A 24,298-nucleotide genomic window follows, 5' to 3' on the forward strand; every position below is an offset into this window, starting at 1 on the left:
CATGGTATGGATTGATTTATCAACAGTAGTTATGAAGTGTATAAAATGTTACCGAATTACATCATAGGTTGTCCATTTTATCCTAGTTGAAAAAACAATCCATAAAATATATTATGGAGCATATATATACCATCTAATATATTTCTATTTTTTTTGAAATTATCTAATATATTTCTAGAAAATAACCTTTTGTTAAATTAGGCTGACCCTCTGTTTATACTTTCATAGGCATTGTTTATCCTAGATGGCAATTTGGCAGAAAGATGCATGTGTCTTTTTTAGAGTAAAATATAAATTGTAAATATCGACAGCAATCATCAAATGAATACAATTCTCAGACCACAGGGTGACCATCACCAACTGTCTCAATGCCTCATGCATGGCAAGCTGCTAATCTTGATTACGCATGACACCATATGGGCGATGCAACAACTCTTCTGGTTACTCTATGCATAATCTCCCACAACAGATAAAATGGAATAATTACTATCTACGAAGGTGTATTACCCTACCGGTTAATAACTTGCTACAATTCAAATGTTAACTTCACTTTCATGAGTCACATAATCTACATTGAATATACTACTCTCTTCCAGATAAGATGTGAGTAAGTTCTTCCTCCTCTACTTTTCTTTTTCTCAGGCAATGATATGAGAAAACAAAAATATCATTGCAAAACCATGAAAAGAGCCATGTAATCCAAAAGCTTCAGCCATCTTGAAACATTCCCAGGTCTGATGAACTTATTATTCTCAGTAACTCACTCACCTTCAAGTTCAGCACCAAACTGCTCCAGCCGCTTGGCATCTTCATCCAAATCCCGGACCAAGGCATGGTTAACTAAACCGTCATCTTCACTGGCATGTATCTGTCTACCACCAAACCTGATAAAGAAGTGAGGGAAGTGTGACCAGAGTTGATATCCATAAGGGAAAGGTAAAAGAAGATATAAATGAGATTATGAGGGAAAAAGAAAAGTAAAAGCAATTCAGAAAAGAAAAGAAGCTTTAGTTTTATAATTTCAGCAAATTCTTAATCCCTAAATTCATTCTAACACCATAGCGACTGAAATAACAGTTCAGAGTTCAGACATTAAGGGTTTTGAGTTGGACTGTTATTGGATGGTGAGACTGAGACCTAGGGTTGGTATACCAGCTGGTAGCAAGTCAAGGGGACAAGAACCACTAAGAAAAAAGGTCAAAGATTTCTACAGCTATGTCTGGTAGTTCAAATGTGTGCCAAAGAGAAGCAGGAGAAAGGTTGATGAGGCCACTAAAGAAAGGTGGAAGACCTCTGTGGGCTAATCTGCCAAGGATATTTCCAAAAGGTTTTATCACTACTTGCTGTTCTTTGGTTGAGATGGGTAGAGTTGTGTTAGGTCTTCGTGTTCTTTATGTTTTTTATTTGCAACAAGCTATGTTTTGTTAGCTTCAATTGGAGGGGAAGTGTTAATATAGTTTTCTAGGTTCATTAGTAGTATTCTAGATTCCAGGTGATAAAGAATTGACAATCCTAGACACCACTTGTTACGGCATGAAAATCACATAAAAATTGCACAGGTAGAAAATTGATAAAATGAGGAGGATTAAGTTACCATCTTCCATTCATCGTATCTATGCATGTCTGAGCATCCTTCCTATCCTTGAATCTTACCAAAACAACACCCTGAGGATGATTCTCACATACCTGTAGAAAAACCAGCAGGGAACAGGAAAAGGTTTAGTGAATTGGTTTTTTTCCATTTTTTTCCCCAGAAAAACAGAAAAGAAAAAATCTGTCAAACTAACTGTAAAAGTGAAGCTACTATAGAGGTATTGAAGAATTGCCAAAAAAGTAGAGGCACGGCCGTCTGTGTGTGTGTGTACTGTGTAGTTTTTTCAAGGGAGCCATCAAAAACTTTTTGCGTCACAGTATTCTACAGGAACCAGAAGTCTTCAGCAAATATGGAGGTATAACAACAACAACAACAATATCAATTACCTTGACTGAGTCTATAGGACCAAGCTTTGTACATTCCTCTTTAACATCTTCTTCTAGTTCTAAGCGCAAATTTTCATCAGCCTGCATAGGTAATATCAGCAAATGTCTAATATGAGAAATAGCAGCACCAAATTGGAATTCTGACAGAGCACATTGATATTTAACTTTAATATGAGAAAAACAGGTATTGAGAAGTCCCACATTGAATAGAGATATGACCAAAATAGCTCTTATATATGGGAAAGCAATCCGTCTAAGCTAATTTTAGGGTAGAGTTAGGCCTCACAAATTATAATATGGTATCAGAGTCTATCCTAGATCGTTTATTGGAGACCACTCATAAATGGGCCACCCGCAGATGTTCAACCCTGCAAGCTTCACGCTCCAAATGTCCAGACCTGGGTGTGGAGGGGGTGTGTTGAGAAGTCTCCCATTGAATATAGATATGGTTAACACACAAGATAGCCCTTATATATGGGAAGACAATCCTCACCTCTATTTGGGGTAGAGTTAGGTCTCCAAAATTCTAATAGCAGGAAATTTGATTATTTGATTATTACCAGCAATGAAGAAGAATTGAAGTGTGTATTTTACTTAAAGGAGGAGTGCTCACAGCACACTCTTTTAAACACACTCTCTCACACACTTCCTATAATTGGTCTATTTTTAAAACAGTCAATATATTTCTCCTACTTATTAAAAAATGCATTGAATTTGGTCTCACCCTAACTCCCAGCTACAGTGATCCCAAAGATGCTAATCCTCTCTATCTTATTTATAGCATGTGCTTTCTGACTCTAAGTCACTAACTGAACTACTAATTAACTAACTATGAGTCTATGAGTACCTATTGTACAAAACCATTCATGTATCTTCACCCAACAGCTTAAGCTTTAAGGATAGTTGGTTCATAAGATGGTATCAAAGTCTATCCTAAATCTGTTTATTGGAGACCATGTTCAAGATGAAGTTATGACCATGTTCAGGATGAAGTGCTCAAGAGCAGTTCATGTCTATAAGCTATATGACCATGTTCAAGATGAAGTGCAGTTAAGGACACTCGCATAGCAATGTCAGTGTAATAGTTGTATCTAGAATGCAGGCAAAATCAAGTAACACCAACCCTCATTTCAGCTGGAGAGAACATATAACGAAGGATAACAGTTGCCGGTATTGACAATTTTGCATCATCACGACCACCTGAGCCATACAACGAGAGAATAAATTACTGCATGGTAAATGAGTAAACCAGCTATGAAAATGAAATCTGAAACCTCAATCAACCAAAAAAAAATCTTAACTTCTCCTGAAAAATGAATCTGAAACCTTAATCAACCAAAAAGAGCATAGCATGCTTTCTAGCTTCACCACCATTAGAAGCAAACCATAAAACGATCAGGTTAGGATTAGCTTCTAATTTATGGGAGCTTCTCAACTAAGCATTTGATTTTCAATTCATGAAAAAGTCCTTATAAGTCCATAGGTGTTTATGGAGAAACTAGAAGATGTAGCTTTTAAAAGTTGAGGTGCAGAAGCTGATTTTAACCTGTGTATGAAGCAATCATTTAAAAGAAATATAATTATAGCAAGATCATTTTATCTTTTTTTTCTTAATATAAGTGCTTGTGGAAAAGATTATCCAAATTGGCTCAACACAAATACAATCTTTTAAACCATCTACTAAATTATTGTAAAAATAAGGTAGACCATGACGGCACTTCAATTTTGGGAAAATAGGCTTAAATAAAGATTGAACTGGGAATCAGTCGAATTTCAGAAACATCCACTAGAAAAAATTGGGAGACCAAACTTACCCCATCCAAGCATTTTGTCTTCCACCTTTTTCAATTTCTTTTTCTTTTTATTGTCTACTTGCTTTGATACAAACTTGTCTCCTGCACATTTAAAGCAAGCTTCATTAAGCAACAGCAGGCATGATAAATGGGTTTACCACAACTAAGAACAATTATCAGAAGCTGCTACATAATGTATTTAAAATAACGGCTACCTTTCTGCTCAAATTTAGCCGGGGTGACAGACATAGGAATCTTGCCATCAGGGCGAAGAGGTGTACCATCCAAAAGTTGGATTGCCAGAGCGACTGATGGTTCCTAATATACACAAACAAAATGGAAACCCTGTCACCTCCAACACTATATGCACAGGTAAAACAATAAGGGTTAATAGTACCTTAAGATATGTAATGAGAGCATCTCCCTTTTTCTTTCCTGTCTCTTTATCAACATAGAGCTTCACACGAGGCTTTTTGGTTTCTGGGTCCTATTATAAACATAATAAATCATGCATTCATATGGAGCCGGTATAGGCCACGAAAACCTCAAATAGCTAGTCATCCATTATCTTGAGTATTTAAATATTGTCAGTCCACAATGAACTTCTTTGAAAGAATGACCTCTTATGACTGGCACTATTAGTGAGAACTATTTCAAAAGAGTTGCTAAGCCTTCTATCATTAACTTTTGGTTAGGGAATGGAGAGCGCATGTACCCGGCAAAAGGAGAGTAAGGCTCTCCAAATTCATATAAAAAATAAAAGGCTTACAACATGAAAGCATTAAAGAGGAAAAACATGATATGCTTTTATTTTGCTCTTCAATGTCTAGAAATGTTAATTCATACTTGCAGCATTGCAGTCATTGTACCATGAATTTATACACTGTCAACAATGTTCTCTCACAAAAATAATATGTTCGTAAGAAACTTCTGATCATGAAAACTAATTTAAACCTATGAATTATAGTTGAATTATATCTGATTTTACAACTGAGCATATAAGATAGGATAGAAAATATACCTCCTTTATAATTCCGTACTTGGAAAATATCTCCACAATCTACAAAAGTACCCATGTTAAATTGTTAGTTCTTGCAAGAATAACTACTTACAGGAAAATTGAGATAAAAGCTATAATGCTTACTTCATCGACGGTAACATCCTCAGGTAATCCAGTAACATAAACGTGTGTATTGATCTTCAATTCAAACCAACTGTCAGGAGGTTTATTAGGTTCCTGAAACAGACCAGGGTCAATAGGGGTGCCATTTATCTCCCAAAAGTTACTCATTTCTGAAAAAATGGAGAAGAGTGAAACCATTGATATTAAAAAAGAGGGAAAGAGAGAGGGCACCTTCTTGTCAGCATCTTTATCAGAAAGCTTCCTCTTTCCATCTGCTACCGTATTGGGATTATTTGCTTCATTTGCTTCTTCCTTTAAGGAACTCTCAGAAACACTCACTTTTGAAATATCTTCAGACTTTTCTGGGGCATCAGAATTAGCTAATGGAAAAACTTCATCTTCTTTTAAGAAAGTCATCTCTTCAACCCCATAAGGCTCAGTGCTGCCAGACGTATGCTCCTATCACATAAAAACTTCATCAGTCCTACCCCCCCAAAAAAAAGAAAAACAACTTAATCAAAAATAAATTTACGAATCAAAACCTTTACTTGAATGGCCAAAAAAGAAATACATCAGCATCATTGAGATGAATAGAGATTATTACTCCAAGGATACACAGAAAACACAATGACGCATGAAAGCCCTCAAGATTGAGAAGACAAGACATTATATAATATGAAAGGAAAATATAAAGAGTAAAAGACCATGTTATTCATAGAAGACCAAATACATCCAGCAGAAACAAAACAAGAGATATGATTCAATCCAAGTATAAAAGAAAATAAATCACTAGAGAGTATCCATAACATAAGCGCTTTAGATTATACTTAGATTTAACACTTCATAAAACTTCAAACCTGTTCATATATTAAAAACCAAACAAAATGATTTAAACTTGAGAAAAACTTATTCGTGCTTGTATAGGAGATTGTTCACAAGAAGTTTTGAGAGAGGAAGTATTAGTTTCCAATAAAGTAGAAGAATTCTCAAACTTGCCTTCAGGATCTAGTACCCAAGTACCCAACAGAAGCCATGAAAAATTCATATCAAACAGCCTCTTGAATAATGAACAGCAGTCACAATCTACCACAATAAAGCTTTAAAATAATTCAAAGAAATGATGATACTTGCACCTATAATTATTTGGCCTGTCCAGAATGTAAAACGAAGAGACCCAATTATTTCCAAAGCAATGTCAGTGTTGTCAAGTCATCTCATACATATATCAATGTTGTTAGTATGCCATAATTATATGCACAAAACTGGAAACGAGTACAAATGAACAGTTTGAAAATTGCAGAATCACCCCTATGAACCACATAAGCTCCAAGAAACAGCTAAAAAACTAAGGATTAGGTATCAAAAATTGGGTAAAACTTTTAGCTAATTTTTGTGTAATCATAATCTAACAAAAAACATTAACAATTGCAGGAAGTAAGAGATTGAAAACAGATAATAATAATAATAATAATAATACTGAAAATACATATCATGCACCAACCTGGGGAACCCAAACCCTGAAATTCCTGTCCCATTTATATTTAGTCCCATCATCATCGGTAAATTCTTCTTCACCCTCAGGCGGTGTTGAAGGTCTCTCAAAATCTTCTCCTGCTACACTATCGCCAACATTGCCGGAAATGGAGCCAAACTCTGAACCTTCCACCTGCGCCTCTGCCTCCTGAATCTCCCTTTGCCATCTTTCAAACTCATCAACCTCATGGGCAGACACTACATGACAGGTCACTCTCTAAGCTCCACAAGTAATAATACTAATAGCAGTAACAATGAAATACACACAGGAAAACAGTGAGAAAAAGCGAAGAGAAGAGAAGCTATACCTGCAGTTGAAGAATCAGGCCCCCCTTGGTTAATTTCAGCCCATAAGCTCGAAATTGAGGACAAGGGCTGCCACTCACTTCTTCCTTCAGACCACACAAGTGTATTTTCGAATATGTATCCATTTGAAAAATGCTCTGCTCACACCAATTGCCAAGTAAATATGCTAAGAAAAATACTTATAATTACGAAAAGTTTAAAACCAGAAAAATGAAACTATATATGACACTGATTTTTCAAACGAAACCCAACATGTATGGTTATAATGTTTCAAGTTTCGCTCAGCACCTAACATTATTAAGTCATGTGTTTCGTTTCGTACTAACTAGAGCCAAAGAAATTAATAAAAAAAGTGCGAGGGTGCCCTTACTCATATACAAGACCAACCTGTTAAACAAATTAAAGGCTGTCGATACCAATCAACAAACGAAATACTAAATCCTTTTAAGTCTACCCCTAAACCAAGACCAAGCTAAAACCTTAATACAATCCAAAAGAGATGGAATAGATACATAAATTAACATTCCTAAAAATGACATCATGGAACATGCAACACTCATGTTTTTTTTAAATGGTCCTATTTCACCGCTCAGTAGACGCCCACTCCGAGGTAGGAGTGTCAGGGGATCTCTAAAAGGAGGGTGGCCCACCAACTAGGATTTTACTGGGGCCTCGACCTATGGTAGGTTAGAGTTAAACCCGGAACCTGCCGTCAGTTGTGCCAACCCAAGTCGGCCACTTTATACAAATTTTAGTCCAGCAAAAAGGAAAAAAAAAAATCAAAATTAAAATATACAAGCCCTAACCAACCTTGCTCCATTTTATCCATATGAGACATTGAAACATTCATTCAGAAAAAATTAACTCACCACGCAACTCAGAGAAGGCATAAGGACCAAGCTGCTGTTGATCCTGACCAAGAACGTACCACCCCAATTCAGTAACATTATCACCTGCGTAAGGAACAGAACTCAATCAAATAAGCAAAAATTGAGAAGGGGATGAAGATAAATGAAAACGGAGGTGGTGGCACCCACCAGAAATTTGCGGCTGGCTTCCATGGCCATTCTCAGAAGCCATCGTTTCCGACGACGACGACGCTATTTTCTGCTGAGAGCTACAATGGCGAGACGACGATGATTTGTTATACAAACGCAGGTTCTAGAGAGAGGGCATGAAAGTTGGGCCAAAAAAAACACATAAAAAGGGAAAACAGTTCAAAAAAAACATAATAATATCGGAAATCAAGTACTTTTATTTTTACGAGGTCAAAAAAATTATTTTATAAAATATTTAAAAATATATATTAGAAAAATGTTCTTTGATTTTCCAAGTGTATACAAAAAATTGTTCTCGTCTCCTTTGTGGAAAGAAATCGTCTTCTTGTATTCGGTCAGGGCGTCAGAAGCAAAACTGATGAGAAATGATAATTTAGGTTAGAAAATAATATTGAAAATTTATAGGTTTTATCAAGCAACTCATGTTCACAAACAAAATCATCATCAAACATCAAATGAGGCTATGAAAGGAAAAATAGATTCACCAACGACATTCAAAGACTCTTGTTACGTCCTGAAAATCCTCTATCTGATGTTTCGATGATAACAATCTATAAAGTATTAGAGTTTTTGTATTGTACATGATGCAATATGCTTTTAATTATTTTGTAGGATTTACATCAAGAAAAGAATATCATCATGAAGTAGATGTATCTACAAATCTTCAAAAGAAGAAGAGCATGTGTTTATAGAGAACGCTAGCCACTTTCTAAAGAACCAAAGTCATATCACAAGTCTTCAGAACAAAACCCTTCAAGCTTAAATAAGTACTTTGTGGAAGAGACAATCAAAATTAAAATCAGATGTTGATTACACGGGAACACCTTATGTTGTAACACTCAGAAAGAAAGATGTCCGTTCGGATGTTGCTTCAAGATTAGAAGACTGATTCTTAATGATGATATATTATGAAGATATTATGCATATGAAGTCAATATTTTAAGAAGTTTCGATGAGGAAAATAAGTTCTCAAAGAACCTTAGTTGTTGATGAACGATGCATGCTAAACGCATTCTGGTGTTGAAGGTTTCCCCCGCTCAAGATCTTATTCAAAAGATGTTGATATCCTAAGTGAATGCTGATTTGTCAATCATTAACAATCATTATGGGTTCATCAATAGAAACATTATGAATCCATAAAAAGATATGAAAAAGATCGTTCCACTAGAAGACAACTTACTGCTAACGTATCCTTTGGATAATGACACGAGATTTGTATGGATCATGTAGGGTTCGTCATTATAAGCATTCAGCGCGAATTCGTAAAAAGATATGAAGAAAATCGTTGCACTAAAAGACAATTTACTGCTAACTTATCCTTTCGATAACGACATAAGAGATCTTTACGGATCACGTACAAAGAGCGAAAAATGCGACAATACACTATTGTGTGCTACTTTTCCAAGATTTACTAACAGATCCGTTCAAGGACCGATGTGCTACACACACTTGTTTCATTCAAGTCTACAATGAGCAATACCCAATATTGCATTAAATGTTCAAGTCAGTGTCTCTTAAAGCATCTCCAATGCTAGTTCTTAATTCTTAGTTCTTAGCACTATTCATGTGAGCCTGTATTGCCATATGTGCTTAAACAACTCTCAAGCAATTTTGCTCCAACCATGAGTTCTTAGTTCTTATTACTATTCATTTGGTCTCACCAACCACATTATTTATACTTTTTATTTTCATAAAGTAATAAAACAAAACTCATAAAGTAATAAAGTAATTTGGATGAGAGAGAAAAAATAATTTTTTATGCTAAAAACTTAAAAAGTAAAACTCATATATAAGAGCATCTCCAATGCAAGGTTCTTAGTTCTTATTTTGGAGTTAAGAACTAAGAACTAAGAACTTTACCATTTGAGGTGCTGACATAGACTCCTTAGTTCTTAAAAATAAGAACTCAGTTCTTATATAAGAAGTTTTGTTTTTTGAGTTATTAGCTTAAAATATTAATTATTTATCTCTCATCCAAATTACTTTATCACTTTATGAGTTTTGTTTAATTACTTTATGAAAATAAAAAATATAAATAATGTGGTTGGTGAGACCAAATGAATAGAGATAAGAAATAAGAACTAAGAACTCATGGTTTGAGCAAAATTGCTTGAGAGTTGCTTAAACACATGTGACAATACGGGCTCACATGAATAGTGCTAAGAACTAATAAATAAGAACTAACATTGGAGATGCTCTAAGAACTAAGTTCTTATTTTTAAGAACTAAGAACTCTATGTCAGCACCTCCAATGGTTAAGAACTCAGTTCTAAATTCTTAACTTAAAAATAAGAACTAAGAACCTTCCATTGGAGATGCTTTTATCTTAGTAAGATGGAGCTTCTCAACATGAAGAACCTTCAAGGACAAGGAATTTCACCTTGGGAATTGAAGCCAGAGTCTTAAGAATGAAGAACAAGTTTCCTTTCTTGTTTTATTGCACATCATCATGTATAGAGCTCGTTTTTCCATTCACTTAGAAAAGTTTCTAAACAAAAAACAACAAAAACCTCAATTTAGAAAAGAAAAGCGTTAGTAATAAATAGTAGAGACGTGCTAATTTGCAAAACGAAGCCAAGCCGTGTCGTTTGCTATTGAAATAGCTTCCCTCTCACACTGTGTTTAGTCTTTTCATTTTCTAGTTGGTTACTTGGTTGTTTGTTTCCGTTGTTGTCACATCCACCTCTTTAAATTCTAGAGAGAGGGAAAACAGTTAAAAAAACTAATAATATGATGAAATGATAATAAAAAATATTTTTGGATTCCATTTTTACAAGTAATTTACTTTTACAATGTGAAAAGATTTTTTTTTATAAGCAAGAAAAATCTTTAAAATATATTATATAATTGCTCTTCGATTTTCCAAGTGTATAAAAACAATTATTATCGGCTTATCTGTGGAAAGGAACTGTCTTCTCATATTCAAAGATAGTACCAGACAACATAACCTGTTAGAAGTCTCACATTGACTAGAGATAGAGCATAGATAGTCTTTATAAGAGTAGTGCAAACCTCAACTCTTGAGCTAGCTTTTGTGGTTGAGTATAAGCATCCGAATTTTTAATATGGTATTAGAGCATATCCTAGATCCATTTATTGTTTGTTGTGGAGACCTCCCATTATTGGGCCACCCGTTGTTGTTAGATCTCACGTTCCAGGTTGTTCAGTCCTGGACGTAAAGGGGTGTGTTAGAAGTCTCACATTGGCTAGAGATAAAGCATAGATAGCCTTTATAAGGGTAGTGCAAACCTCAACTCTTGAGCTAGCTTTTGTGGTTGAGTATATGCATCTCAATTTCTAATACAACCAATGGAAAAATGATAATTTAGATTAGAAGGTGGTGCGTACTTTGTGTGTACTTCTACGATTATTCAGTTAGAGACAAAAGAATCATATCAATATATGATATATTAAGATATAACAAATTTATCAGCTAATATATATATATATATATATATCATTTTGATTTAAGAATTTTTGTTTTCATATGTGTAGGATGTTGTTAATATTGGCTACAATAGATTAAGATATAACAAATTTATCAATATTTTGATTTAAGAATTTTTGTTTTCATATGTGTAGGATGTTGATAATATTGGCTAAAATATATGGATTTATTATTTTATTCATAACAAATTGTTTAGAAAAATAAATATAATTATTTGCATGTGTTAAACCTAAAATATTTTTTCGTTATAGAAAAACAAGAAATTTTAATTACTTTCCATGGATCTTTAGTCATTCCGTGAGTGAGATTCGAGTTCTTCTAGTCTCTAGTAGTGGCGTGTGGCATGGTTTGGCTTTGTTAACGTGGCGGAGCATGATCACAACAGGGTGTGCCTGGAGAAAACACTAACGCTTAAGTTAGTGAGAGAGTTAGGAAAGAATCTCAGAGTCTTATAAGGGGGTCTCGAGGGTGAAAACCCCTTTCCTTTTTTTCCCTTCTTGCTTTTCACTTTCCCAATTTCTAGATGATTCTACGAGAATTTCTCTTCCTTCCATACATCCAGCAAAAATGAGGGATCTTGAGGGTGAAATACCTCAGTTTTAGTCTTCGCTTGTGGCAGAGCTCCGCCTACTCTGCCATATATCCAACAAAATTGATGTGGCACGCTCAAGTGTAGTTTTTAATTAATATTTAAATTACACATGTATTTTTAATAATTAAAACTTAAATAAAATTAGTAATTTTGATTAAATTAAAATTAAAAAAAAAAACCTTAATCTTGAGTGTTCTTAATCTTCATAAAAAAACTTTATTACCCAACCAATCTTCACTTCATCATGTTCATCATTTATGTTTCTTTAATAAACAGAGCCCACTTTATCATCTTCTTATTCTTATCATGAATCTCAAAGAAAGAAAATATTGACACCCAAACATTACCCCATAAACCCAGTAACCTATAAACCCCAACCCCGGAAACCCCGATATGAACATGTTAAAATCAGCAGAAATGTGCTTACACATAAGAGTTCCAACAATATTCATACTAATATTGAAAATCCATAGATTTTCTCAATCAACTCGAGTTCACAAACAAAATCATCATCAAACATCAAATGAGGCCATGCTAGGAAAATTGGATTCACCGACGACATTCAGAAACTCTTGTTGCATCCGGAAAATCCTCCATCAATTGTTTCGATGATAACAATCTATAAAGTGGTGCTTTTAACTATTTTGTAGGAACTACATCAAGAAAAGAAGACCATGGTGTAGTAGATGTATCTTCACATATTCAAAAGAAGAAGAGAATGTGTTCCTAAAGATGTAGGCCACTTGCTAAAGAACTAAAGTCATATCACAAATCTTCAGAAAAAATCCTTCAAGCTTAAAGAAGCACTTTGCGGAAGAGGAAATAAAGTTTAAAATTAGATGTTGATTACAGAAGAACACCTTATGTTGGAATACTGAGGTTTTGAAAGAAGGATGTCTGTGCTAATGTTGCTTCAAGATTAGAAGACCAATTCTTAATGATGATATGCTTGGAAGATATTAACACTTCATAAGAAGCCAGGATGTTAAGAAGAAGTGTCGACGTGGAAAACAAGTTCTCAAGGAACCTAAGTTGCTGATGAACGATGCATGTTGAACGCGTTCTGATGCTGAAGGTTTCCTTAACTGAAGATCTTAAACCAAAGATGATGATTATTCAAAGTGAGTGTTGATCTGTCAATCATTAAGAACCATTATGGTTCATCAATAGAAACATTCAAAATTCATAAAACGACATGAAAAAGATCGTTCCACTATACGACAATTTACTGTTAGAGTATCCTCTGAATAACGACACAAGAGATCTTTACAAATCATGTACAAAAAGAGAAAAATGAGCCAGTACACTACAACATGCTACTTTTCCGAGATTTACGAACAGATCCGTTCAAGGACTAATGACCAACACAACACACACTTTTTTTCACACAAGTTGACAGTGATACCGAATATCCCATTAAATATCCAAGTCAGTATCTCTCATCCCAAGTGGCATCTTTACTGAGAGTTGAAGTAACACCCTCGTGCCCCAATTTAGAGATTTCGTCAACCACCTCATGCTCTTTGAGACAACGTTGATCGTAAATCCCTCAGCTTTCGACTTTAGGATTCACAAAGGTCTACGAACCTGCGCTTCAGCTTTCGCCGGCGGGCGCTTTTGTCATTTATCAGAGTCTCAACTAGGAGAAGAAGGAACTTCTCAACTGAAAGAAGCTTCAACGACCAGGAATCATTTCACCTTGCGTATTGAAGCCAAAGTCTGAAGAATGAAGAACAAGATTTCTTTCTTTCTTGCTTTATTACACATTATCATGTAAAGAGCTTTGTTTTTTCATTCTTTCATTCACTTAAAACGAAAAACAACAAAGAACTCAATTTAAAAAAACAATGAAAGAAAAAATAGTAGAGACGTGTAAAACGAAGTCAAGCCGTGTCGTTTGCCATTGAAATAGCTTCCTTCTCACACTCACTGTATGTTAGTTACTCGGTTGTTTGTTTCCGTTGTTGCATCATCCACCACCGCTTTCAAATTAAATTAAATAATTATCCAAAAAGCAAAACTCAAATATAAATAGGAAACTGCAGTTGAATCGAGTTTGAAAACGGTGCAGTGGATCCATTTCTCTCAATTTCTCCTTCTGAATCTTCATCATCTTCTTCATCGTGATTGATCATGGATCTGAGAATTCTGTTGATTCTGCTACTAGCAGTTGAAATCTTCTGCGTTGTTGCGAATGCGAATTTGGTGTTCCCGGTGCAGCGCCGGCAAGCTAGCTTAACCGGAATCAAAGCTCACGACTCTAGCCGCCGTGGTCGAATTCTCTCCGCCGTCGATTTCAACCTTGGCGGCAATGGTCTTCCAACTGTAACCGGGTTCGTTTTCCTAATTTCAGTTCAATTTTCATCAATTTTGAGCTATGAGTGATGAATTGTGATTTATGAATTATGAATTAGTTTATTGTTGTGTTATTCAGGTTTTGATTTGATAATTGATATGCTTAAGCTTATAGATGTTATTGATTTTGATTTGGTTCAGGCTGTATTTCACAAAAATTGGACTTGGTTCACCTTCAAAGGACTACTATGTGCAAGTTGATACAGGGAGTGACATTCTATGGGTGAATTGTGTTGAATGCACTAGATGCCCCAGGAAAAGCGATATCGGAGTATGTTTGTTTCTGTACTTTTCCGCATTCATTCGTGGTTTTAAATTGCGGCTGTTGTCGCGTTGCGTGTGTAGTTGCAGGCAATTATAGATAATTGCGGCTGTTGTCGGGTTGCGCGCGTAGTTGCAAGCAATTATAGATAATTGTTGTCGCGATGCTGTTGTGAAGGCGCGGAGAATCTTTGAAATTGCGGCGGCCGCTATTTAAAACCATGAATGATCATGTTGTGTAGTCAAAGTTAGGTTGACTTGCTCCTTATTTGATTTCGTGTTGTCGTTTTTATTGCAACAGATTGGCTTGACTCTCTATGACCCAAAGCGATCCAAAACTTCGGAGTTTGTTTCCTGTGAGCATAATTTTTGCTCTTCGACGTATGAAGGTCGGATTCTGGGTTGCAAGGCTGAAAATCCCTGCCCGTACAGCATATCTTATGGAGATGGAAGTGCGACGACTGGATACTATGTTCAGGATTATCTTACTTTTAACCGTGTCAATGGCAATCTCCATACCGCGACTCAAAATAGCAGCATCATTTTTGGGTGAGACTAATTGCTAATGCTTCACAATTCACATTGTATGTTGTTGACTTGGCCAATCATGTATTCTGCCATTGTTGTTGACTTCAGTTAGAGGTTCTTATTCTTGCTTCTCATGATAGAACTATCTTGGTTGTGGACAAAATTTTCATTCTCTTTAGAGTTAATCTGCTACATGAATACTTTCCATTCAACTGAGGAGTTTCAGTGTGTTATTTTTTCTTAGAAATATTTAGCTTCCTAGGTTGATAGAGAGCTAAGTAAAAATATTTACTTTGTTTTCCCTGTTTTATATCTCTCTCTGGGCATTCTCTTGCTCACAGGTGTGGCGCTGCACAATCTGGGACATTAGCTTCATCTTCTGAAGAAGCCCTTGATGGAATAATTGGATTTGGGCAAGCAAATTCTTCTGTGCTTTCACAGCTTGCTGCATCTGGAAAGGTGAAAAAAATATTTTCACACTGCCTTGACACTAATGTTGGTGGTGGAATATTTTCCATAGGGGAAGTGGTGGAACCAAAAGTCAAAACAACTCCATTGGTACCAAATATGTATGTACAGTAACTTAGTCTTTTGTTGCAATCCTTGATATTGGTTATTATATAAATCGAAGGGAAAATTCTGCAGTCATGCAATACTGAAATTATCACATGATAAAATATCTATATAAATTCATTTCATGGTCACATTATGTTTATTTGGCTGTTTTTATATGCAATTAATGCAGGTAGATGTACTTAATATTAGTTGAAGAAAAAGAAATTCCCTGGAGTATTGGATCTTCTTACCTTATCCCGCCATTTGGATTAGTGTGTCATTTTTCAAAATCTTATATATTTGTTTACTATTTGAACGATTCAGAAAATTAAGCAATAAAAAAAATTTAAAGACAAAGATGTAAATGCTTGATATGAGAGGAGTGTTGACACCAATCATCTTCACTGTATTTTCATTTGTATATTACCATCAAATCTATTGCTTTACATCAATATCATTAGCATAGGTGTGAAGGTGATAAAATAATTATTCTTTTCAAGTTTCTTCTTTTCTTTTTTCGCCCCTCATTGGATCTTGTCAGAGGCTTATTTTAGTTTTAGAACTGTAAAAAGAGTTTGGCATACATGAAACTCAATCTCTATTTCTTTAGCTTGTAATTATGTGTATATGATAACTCACTTTGTTTTCTGCGGTCCACTAATAGGGAAAATAAGTTCCATTGGCCACAAAATGAAGGTTCCCTTTACTTTTTTGTCTATCTGTTTTTGTTGCTTTCAAGGCCTTCTTTCTCTAAGAAGGTATATTCATCTGAGGCCAATGGTTTAAGCTGTAAAAACTTTCCATGAAATTTTAATTCAGATTCTCATTATGTTTTTGATATCCAGTTCAGCTCTTGGGATTGAAATTATGCCATAACTGTAGTGTGTTGACTATTATAGGGCACACTACAATGTGATTTTGAAGAATATTGAGGTTGATGGAGATATTCTACAGCTTCCGTCAGATACATTTGATTCTGAAAATGGGAAGGGGACAGTAATAGATAGTGGGACAACCTTGGCTTATCTTCCTAGAATAGTTTATGACCAACTAATGTCCAAGGTAAGTGTATCGATAGAAATTAAATCAATCAATATTTCCAGCTTGAGTACTTATGATTGTTCATTATGATAGGTTTTGGCCAAGCAACCTCGACTGAAAGTATATCTTGTTGAGGAACAATATAGCTGTTTTCAGTATACTGGAAAGTACGACGCTTATCTTTCTGTCATTCTTTTATTGAAAATTTGCATTTCTCTGTGATATTGAATTAGTTCTGTTTACTAATAGTAAGATACTGAGATGTGATGTCTTATTTGTTTTATTTATCATTTTTTTTAAATTGACTCAGTATATCATATAATTTTTCGGAGATACTAGAGATTTATATTCTTGGTTGTTCATCCTGCTAGGTATGATGACAACATATTGAATTTAGTTATATATTCTCATATAACATCTATTCACTTAACATAACCGAGACTTTAACAAAATTATTTTGTGCACTTTAATGACTGATTAGCTTCTTGAAGAAGTGAATGTACTGGGTTCTATCAGGACTTTGTTCAACAGAAAAATAGCATGCCAATCCCTTTTCTCCGTCCTTTCCATTATTTTTTTTGGGCTTTTGTATTATTTTGTCCTTCTTCCTCTATTCGTAACAGAAGCTATGGAGTGGGTTGGATGGTTATCAACAAATAATCTCATCTATGATAATAGACTAGAAATGCATAAGTTGTTGCTACATTTAGAATTAATTTTATGAATTGATTAAATGATGTGTTGGCAATTATTATGTTTTGAAAGTTGAATTTCATCAGTGCAAGGGAGCAAGTGCACTTTAATTGTATGCAGCCCTTAATTTGTTGACCTTTGTAATCTTGCAGTGTTGATAGCGGATTTCCAATTGTGAAGCTTCATTTTGAGGATTCTCTTTCTCTGACAGTTTATCCTCACGACTACCTGTTCAATTATAAGGGGGTAGGAACTTTCTTATTCTTATTCAGCTTCTGAACTGAGAAGCTTTGTGGATGCTAAGATACTCATGTACTCAAATGACAAATATGTTTTCTTTTAGGGAACCTTAAGTTTAACCTGATGTCTGAACTGATTACCCCCTCTCTGAAATATACTTGGGTTCTCTTCTATCTGTTTTTATCAGGCATGCTTATTAAATGACATATGTAATCTCTGTAGTGTAGGGAAATTATGTGATTACAAATTGAAGGGTCTGATTATCTATCATTTCTTCACTGTCGACTATAATGATGGTCCTTCTGGACAATTTGATTGATATGTGATGTATCTCTAGAATTCAGTTTAGAATACCTTGGTTAAATAAATTTGTTACTTCCTTGATATTATTTTTTTCCTCAATTGTCCTCCAGGATAGTTACTGGTGTATTGGCTGGCAGAAAAGTGCTTCAGAAACTAAGAATGGAAAGGACATGACCCTTCTTGGAGGTACATTTAGAATTGAAAAATCACTTATAAATTAATCCTGCGACTTCGTATAGGAGGTACAATATGTGTAACTCACCAGTTGAGTTTGCTTCCGATCGTTAAGATATTAGGGTTATTAGATTATTATTCTACCAACAGGTAGCTAATTTAACTGGTACATTATATTCTTGATTCCCCTTAAGCAAGGTCTTGGGTTCAAGTCTTATTATACATGGAAAAAATCGCACCAGGATGTGTGGATGTCCCAGTTCAAGCGGGATTGCCTCATGGGGAGGATACCTGTGCTAGACACAACCAAATATTATTAGTCTTATTCTTAGCGGGTTCAGTCTTGTAGTTGCTTACTTGCTGTACTGGCACCTGACCTAATTTTTAGTATCAATAGGAGTATTAAGTTTGGGTATTGTTTCACATCCTATCAATAATATATTTAGTATTATTACTGTTGTTATTTTCTCTTTACTTTCTTCTTAACTGAATGCCTACAATTGTAACACTGATACATGTTAGTCTTATGGTTAAACTATTATGCTATTTGTGTTGAATCCTTGAATGTCAATCCATTTATTTCCTTCAAATTATTTTCAATTGCAGATTTCGTGCTCTCAAACAAACTAGTCGTATATGACCTTGAAAATATGACCATTGGATGGACGGACTACAATTGTGAGTACCAATAACCTTTCATAATTTTTTTTGTCTCCTAATTTGTTCCAGAGTTTTGATTCATTTACATCACTTTCTCTTTCATCCCATTTCCACCAATTTTTTCTTTCATCTATCTCTTCTTTTCCTATCACATCACCCATCATATCTCTCAAATCTATCTCTTCTTTTCCTAACTCTCTCTAGGTGTGGGTGAAATTGTGAGGTTATCCCTCACTATTGTAGCATGAGAGGAGACATAGATATCAAAAATTTGGGATGTGAATGAAGTTATATGTTTGTTGTGTGGTTTAATATAATTCCAATTATATCATAATATGTGGAATGTAGAGTCCAAGTTTGCTTCGAGTACATATCACCTCAGATCATTTCCTTAGAGTACTCTTTAATTTACTCAATTTCATCATTTCCCCAGACCTACTTGTCGAAATGTTTTTCATATTTATGTGTTTTAATGACAATTTTTTTATTAGAGAAGTAAGGGAGGTTAATTAATTTAAGAGATCGGAGCCAAATGAATATTCATCTGTTGTATTTATCTAATCCACATAACTCTTATGGTTAATTCCTATTGATTTTTAGGCTTAAATTTGTTGGTATTGATGTATGCTAGAATAACTTTCTTTTGCACTGTGTTTTGGTTTCTATAGGCTCTTCCAGCATTAAAGTGAAGGATGAAAAGACTGGAATCGTACATACAGTGGGTGCACACAAGATTTCTTCATCTTCTACCTATATAGTTGGTAGAATATTGACATTCTTTTTGTTGATAAGTGCAATGCTGAACAGTGTAATTAACTAAGTGTTGAAAAATGATATGAGGGCTTTTAGGCCCTCCACATTAGAAAAAAGAAATATATGAGTTATGAAATTCATTTGATTTTGTTGTATCATATAATTCCTTGAATGATAAGGTGTGCAGTGACATAAGGTATAATTTAACCATGTCGTATAGATATTATTGAGAAAAGAGTGAATATTTTTTTTTTGCGAAATCCAACCCTTGCCTTCTCATCAACATTCGTAATCGCTCCATCACATCCCCTGTTCTTTGAGATTCATCGCCACCCCTCATTCATCAGGTTGCCTCTGTAATCGTCTCATCTCATCGTTCAGGCTATGTTGGTGCAATTGTACTGAGAGTGCCAGAGCTAATTCAATTGCTACGCAAAGCCCATGCCTGGTCGTGTGCTATTTTATTCTTGCGCATCCGTGAAGATTGAAACCAACCATCATCGAAGCTGAATGTGTTTGTCTTTGATCTGAACGTGTGGCCCTAAGCCAGACCGTTTGTGTTTGTCGTACTTAGCAAAATTAAGGAAATGAATAAGCAATGCCTACAAAGGCACTTTATTATATGTATTTGAGGATAAGATTGTAGGTTCATGATTAAATTGGAAGCGACTCCTCCTATACCACTGGCGATAATTGTTCAATTTCCTTTCCTCCCATCCTTGGTGGTAGATATGGTCTTGCTACCATATCAGCTTTTATCATCCATTCACCAATGGAAGTTTCCAGGGAACTTTGGCTTGCAGGCATCAGGGCACGTTAGGATTAGGAAAAGGCAGAAAATCATTCTCATTATTCTCACATAAGATAAGGGTAGTTGTTATTAACACCCCCTCTCATCTAATTTCACCTCCCCCTCTTAAGTGCGTGAACTACGAACTTTCAAGTGCGTGTGAAAAAGGAAGGTGAAATTAGATGAGAGGGGAATGACATTAACAATTACTTAAGATATAAGCTTTCTCACACACACACATATATATATATATATATATATATATATATATATATATACACTCTCCGTTTGAGAGTCAACACCAAATGTGATTTTGTGCATGTGAAAGAAACTAAGTAGAGTTTCTTATGTGTAAGTGGTCTATTTTTGCCTATCATACATCTCCATAATCTATTTGTTATGTGTTTGATTGGTGTATGTGCAGGATTTAGTGGTTGCTATAATAGTATGTTAAATGTCAAATTAGAGTTCTAAGTTTAATTGTATTTTGATGTTTCTGATGGCTAGAATTTCCACAAGTGTTGATAAAATCCCCGATAAAAAACTGCCACAAAGTTTAGAAATAAATGGGAGAAGTGTAACTAAACTTTTCTCATGAAAGAGAAGTGTAGTAATTTACTCTTTCTTTTTATAATTTTTTTTATCAAGCTTTCTATTACACAACTTGTTTGGCAACCACATTTGCATATCGAGTTTGTTCCTAAACACATGAACAATAGAAAAAAAAAACATGTTACACTCACAACAAATATATTTTTGCATTCGGTATTAAAGCAAATTCAAAATTTTATGGCACTATAATGAAGAAACGATAAAACCGGAGTTTGGACCACCCTGAGTAGTTTGGATATGGTTCTTAAGCACATTATTCAACTCTTTTATGAGCTTCTCCATGGCTTTAGATGGTAAATAAATAGATGTCATTAAACCTTCCTCTCCTTTAGCATTTTTAAAGGGAGTGTAACCTAGCGTAGGTATGGGCCCAACTCCTGCCTTGGCTACCCCTCCATAAACAGCCTCCCCCCACCCAAAGTCAACCCGTTTGAACCCAGCAAGCTTTAAATCTGACACCATAAACGATATTTGCAAAGTGAAGAGTGGTCGTCCTTTAATGACCATTAAATCAGCTAATGAATGCATATACTCCTTAGTGACATTAGCTTTTGCTTTCCTCACTAGCTCTAATGCATATCCCAATGAATTTTCACATAGCTTCCTAGCAGTGGTGATTGCAGGCGAAAGTGCAAAAGCATTACCATAGTAACCAGTTGGTAATGGAGAGTCAAGCTTGCCACGTGCATTAACAAGGCAGAGCATGCGAACCTCCTCATCACTGTTTGGTTGCAAAGCTATTGTATGACAACGCCAGAAAAATGCTGTGAGAATTTCAAAATTTGTGCACGGAAGTTGGTGGGAAGGAAGAAAACTACGAATTGAAGCTAGCTCAGTAGAACCAAAGAAGAAATTCCGATTGACCATGTCATCTATGGGGATGGAGATAATTTCCTTGATGTTATGTACTTGTTCGTATTCAGGATGAGTGCATGTCACTTTTGGTGGGTCCCTTGCACTTAGAATATCTCTACGCCACACCGGTAGGATTGTAGGTTCACTCATTCCCCGAGCAATTTCTCCTATAGCACTCATAAATTGGACCAAACCAACCGCATCACTCATGGTGTGATTTAATCGGATAGCGCAAATGAAACCACCGCAATTGAGTCGCGTTACCTATCAATATTCCAACATTCTATTATGCAAAAATGATACTTAATTATGTTTCTTTATTTCCATATATACTCAATAGAGTCGTTTTTTAATTAAAAAATTAAAAAAACTAAAAGACTACCTGTATAAGCAACAAGGGTGTGTTAAGGATTCCTTCAGAACCAGGAACATCTTGAATGAGCTCCTCCATGCATGGGAATGGAGGTTGAAGAGGATCACCAAATTGATCAAGAGTGACATCTGCATCGGCTTCAATAAATAAAACACCCTCAGCAGTGCAATCCACCATGAGTTTCCTACCAGGCCCTTCTCTGAGCCTACCTGCAAAAGGATAGTAAAACACAAGTGTTTTGGCCAATGCTTTCCTAATGGCCTCAACAGGGTCCTTCCCCGCCATTGATGGATTGCAACGATAGATCTGCACCACAGGAATTTGGCACCGTAAGCCATCTTGGTCATCTATGTCAGAAAGTAGTTTCACTTCACGAGGGGTCGTTTCAGCTGGACCAATCAGCTCCGGCTCACACCGCCGCACTCTAAACACCAGATCAGATGATGAGGCCATAACGAACAACCAAGGAAATGGGAAATAAATGTCTTTCTGATCAAGATTAATGCAACAATGTGTCTAGTTCTTAGTGGTTGTGGATGCTACGACCTTGTTCGTTTATATAATACGCTGTGCTGCTTAATTTAATTATGAAATCTCACACATGGAGTCAGCATCAACATGCTAGGAGAGTAGGAGACCACGAGAAAATTATGTTTTTCGATCCTTTTTGTTTTGAATAAAGATGTATTATTTTTTTCATGGAACGCGTTTTTTGACCATATACGTAGTTGGCACATTTATAACAACTTATGTGAATAGTTTTTTAATACCATCTTTATCAATTCTTACAATTTTTTGTTTTCCAAGATATCCCACGGCTGGCTGCCATGAGACTGATCCTTCGAACCTACCAACAAGTGGAGTTTTAGTCAATATAATACAATAATACAAATACAATATCAGAATTAACAAAAGCATAATTTTCTTAAGAATGAACGTTTGGACATACCACCGGGATAAATATGATTATCTTAATAGAGAATTGTGGTTAAAAAATAATTTTTGAATTTGTTTTTCATCTTTTACAATAACCATGTTATAATTAATGCTCAGCCGCATATATTGGTAGAAAATGTTATTCTTCTCTCAACATGAGTACAATAACTAATACAATAAACCAAGTCGGTAAAAAGTTATTCAAGCATAAAAACCCAAAAACACCTCGATTGCAAATTAATTTTTTAAGAATCAAAATTAATTTAAAATGTATTTTTATTTTAATTTCATTACATACGTTCTTATTACGCTATGTACTAGATATTATACCCGTGCGTTGCACGAGTGGTTATTTATAATATTTTTTAATATTATATGAAATTTACTATAGAGTAATTATCTAAAAATAAATATTAAAATATTTCTTCAATATAAATATAATAGAAAAAATTAGGCTTAAATGCACTTTTGGACCCCCAAGTTTATATTTTTTACGATTGTTGACCCTGATCTTAATTTTCTACGAATGGAGACCCTAATCTTTCAAAATGTTGCACCGCTTACCCTTCCGTCCAAATCCGTCAAAAACTTGACGGAACCCACTTACCTGGCCTTCCGACGGAAGGGTAAACGGTGCAACGTTTTGAAAGATTAGGGTCTCCATTCAAACTAAAAATAAGATCAGGGTCAACAATCGCAAAAAATGTAAACTTGAGGGTCCAAAAGTGCATTTAAGCCATTTTTTAAAATCCCCCTTTTATCCATGTGGAAGGCCATATCAGCGTGTTCTGTCAAGTTTTTGACGGATTTGGACGGAAGGGTAAACGGTGCAGCGTTTTGAAAGAATAGGGTTCCTATTCGTAGAAAAAAAAGATAAGGGTTGACAATCGCAAAAAGTTAAAACATGATGGTCCAAAAGTGCATTTAAGTCAAAAAATTATTGTGTTTAGACATCTAAATAGAGAGTATAAGAGTTTTTCTATGCATTAAATTGCTTGTATTAGAGTTCTCTTTATGTAAATAAATGATATTACTGTAAGTTAATAAGTTTTGGGTTAATGATCAAATTAGTCTTTGAGTTTGTAAGCGAGTTTAATTTTAGTCAATCTGAAAAAAATTACGTTTAGTGGCAGTCATTTTTACAATCACTGACAGTTTTTGACTGCCACTAAACTACATTTATCCTCATAGTAACTAAAATCAAACTCGCTTACAAACTCAAGGATTAATTTGACCATTAACCCTAAAAAAATTTGAAAAGGAAAACATTATTAATAACATAAGGAAACTTGATAAAATATTTTTACTACTATATAATAGGTCAAAAAACACATTT

At 35.0% G+C, this 24,298-nt stretch overlaps 3 protein-coding genes across 3 annotated transcripts; 1 reads left to right on the forward strand and 2 right to left on the reverse strand.

Annotated features, from left to right (window-relative positions):
• Positions 1 to 251: 251 nt before the first annotated feature.
• Positions 252 to 7,938, reverse strand: LOC130718397 (uncharacterized). The gene is made up of 14 exons (XM_057568981.1): positions 7,773 to 7,938; positions 7,605 to 7,688; positions 6,738 to 6,872; positions 6,398 to 6,627; positions 5,128 to 5,355; positions 4,918 to 5,010; positions 4,795 to 4,833; positions 4,171 to 4,260; positions 3,989 to 4,091; positions 3,795 to 3,875; positions 3,104 to 3,180; positions 1,981 to 2,061; positions 1,595 to 1,686; positions 252 to 884 (listed from the first exon to the last, which is right to left on the reverse strand). Exons 1-14 carry the CDS (start codon positions 7,813 to 7,815, stop codon positions 761 to 763), a joined length of 1,500 nt encoding a protein of 499 aa, XP_057424964.1. The 5' UTR covers positions 7,816 to 7,938; the 3' UTR covers positions 252 to 760.
• Positions 7,939 to 13,642: 5,704 nt separating this feature from the next.
• Positions 13,643 to 19,551, forward strand: LOC130718023 (aspartic proteinase 36-like). Its single transcript, XM_057568453.1, has 10 exons — positions 13,643 to 14,166; positions 14,330 to 14,459; positions 14,751 to 14,998; positions 15,319 to 15,546; positions 16,432 to 16,594; positions 16,667 to 16,740; positions 17,419 to 17,512; positions 17,920 to 17,995; positions 18,590 to 18,661; positions 19,312 to 19,551. Exons 1-10 carry the CDS (start codon positions 13,967 to 13,969, stop codon positions 19,461 to 19,463), a joined length of 1,437 nt encoding a protein of 478 aa, XP_057424436.1. The 5' UTR covers positions 13,643 to 13,966; the 3' UTR covers positions 19,464 to 19,551.
• A 1,374-nt stretch (positions 19,552 to 20,925) lies between these two features.
• Positions 20,926 to 22,564, reverse strand: LOC130718435 (benzyl alcohol O-benzoyltransferase-like). Its single transcript, XM_057569024.1, has 2 exons — positions 22,036 to 22,564; positions 20,926 to 21,917 (listed from the first exon to the last, which is right to left on the reverse strand). The coding sequence occupies exons 1-2, from the start codon at positions 22,477 to 22,479 to the stop codon at positions 20,982 to 20,984; spliced, it is 1,380 nt and encodes a 459-aa protein (XP_057425007.1). The 5' UTR covers positions 22,480 to 22,564; the 3' UTR covers positions 20,926 to 20,981.
• Between the last annotated feature and the right edge of the window lie 1,734 nt (positions 22,565 to 24,298).

The sequence above is a fragment of the Lotus japonicus genome, chromosome 5 (assembly GCF_012489685.1).
Source record: "Lotus japonicus ecotype B-129 chromosome 5, LjGifu_v1.2".
NCBI classification, from domain to species: domain Eukaryota; kingdom Viridiplantae; phylum Streptophyta; class Magnoliopsida; order Fabales; family Fabaceae; genus Lotus; species Lotus japonicus.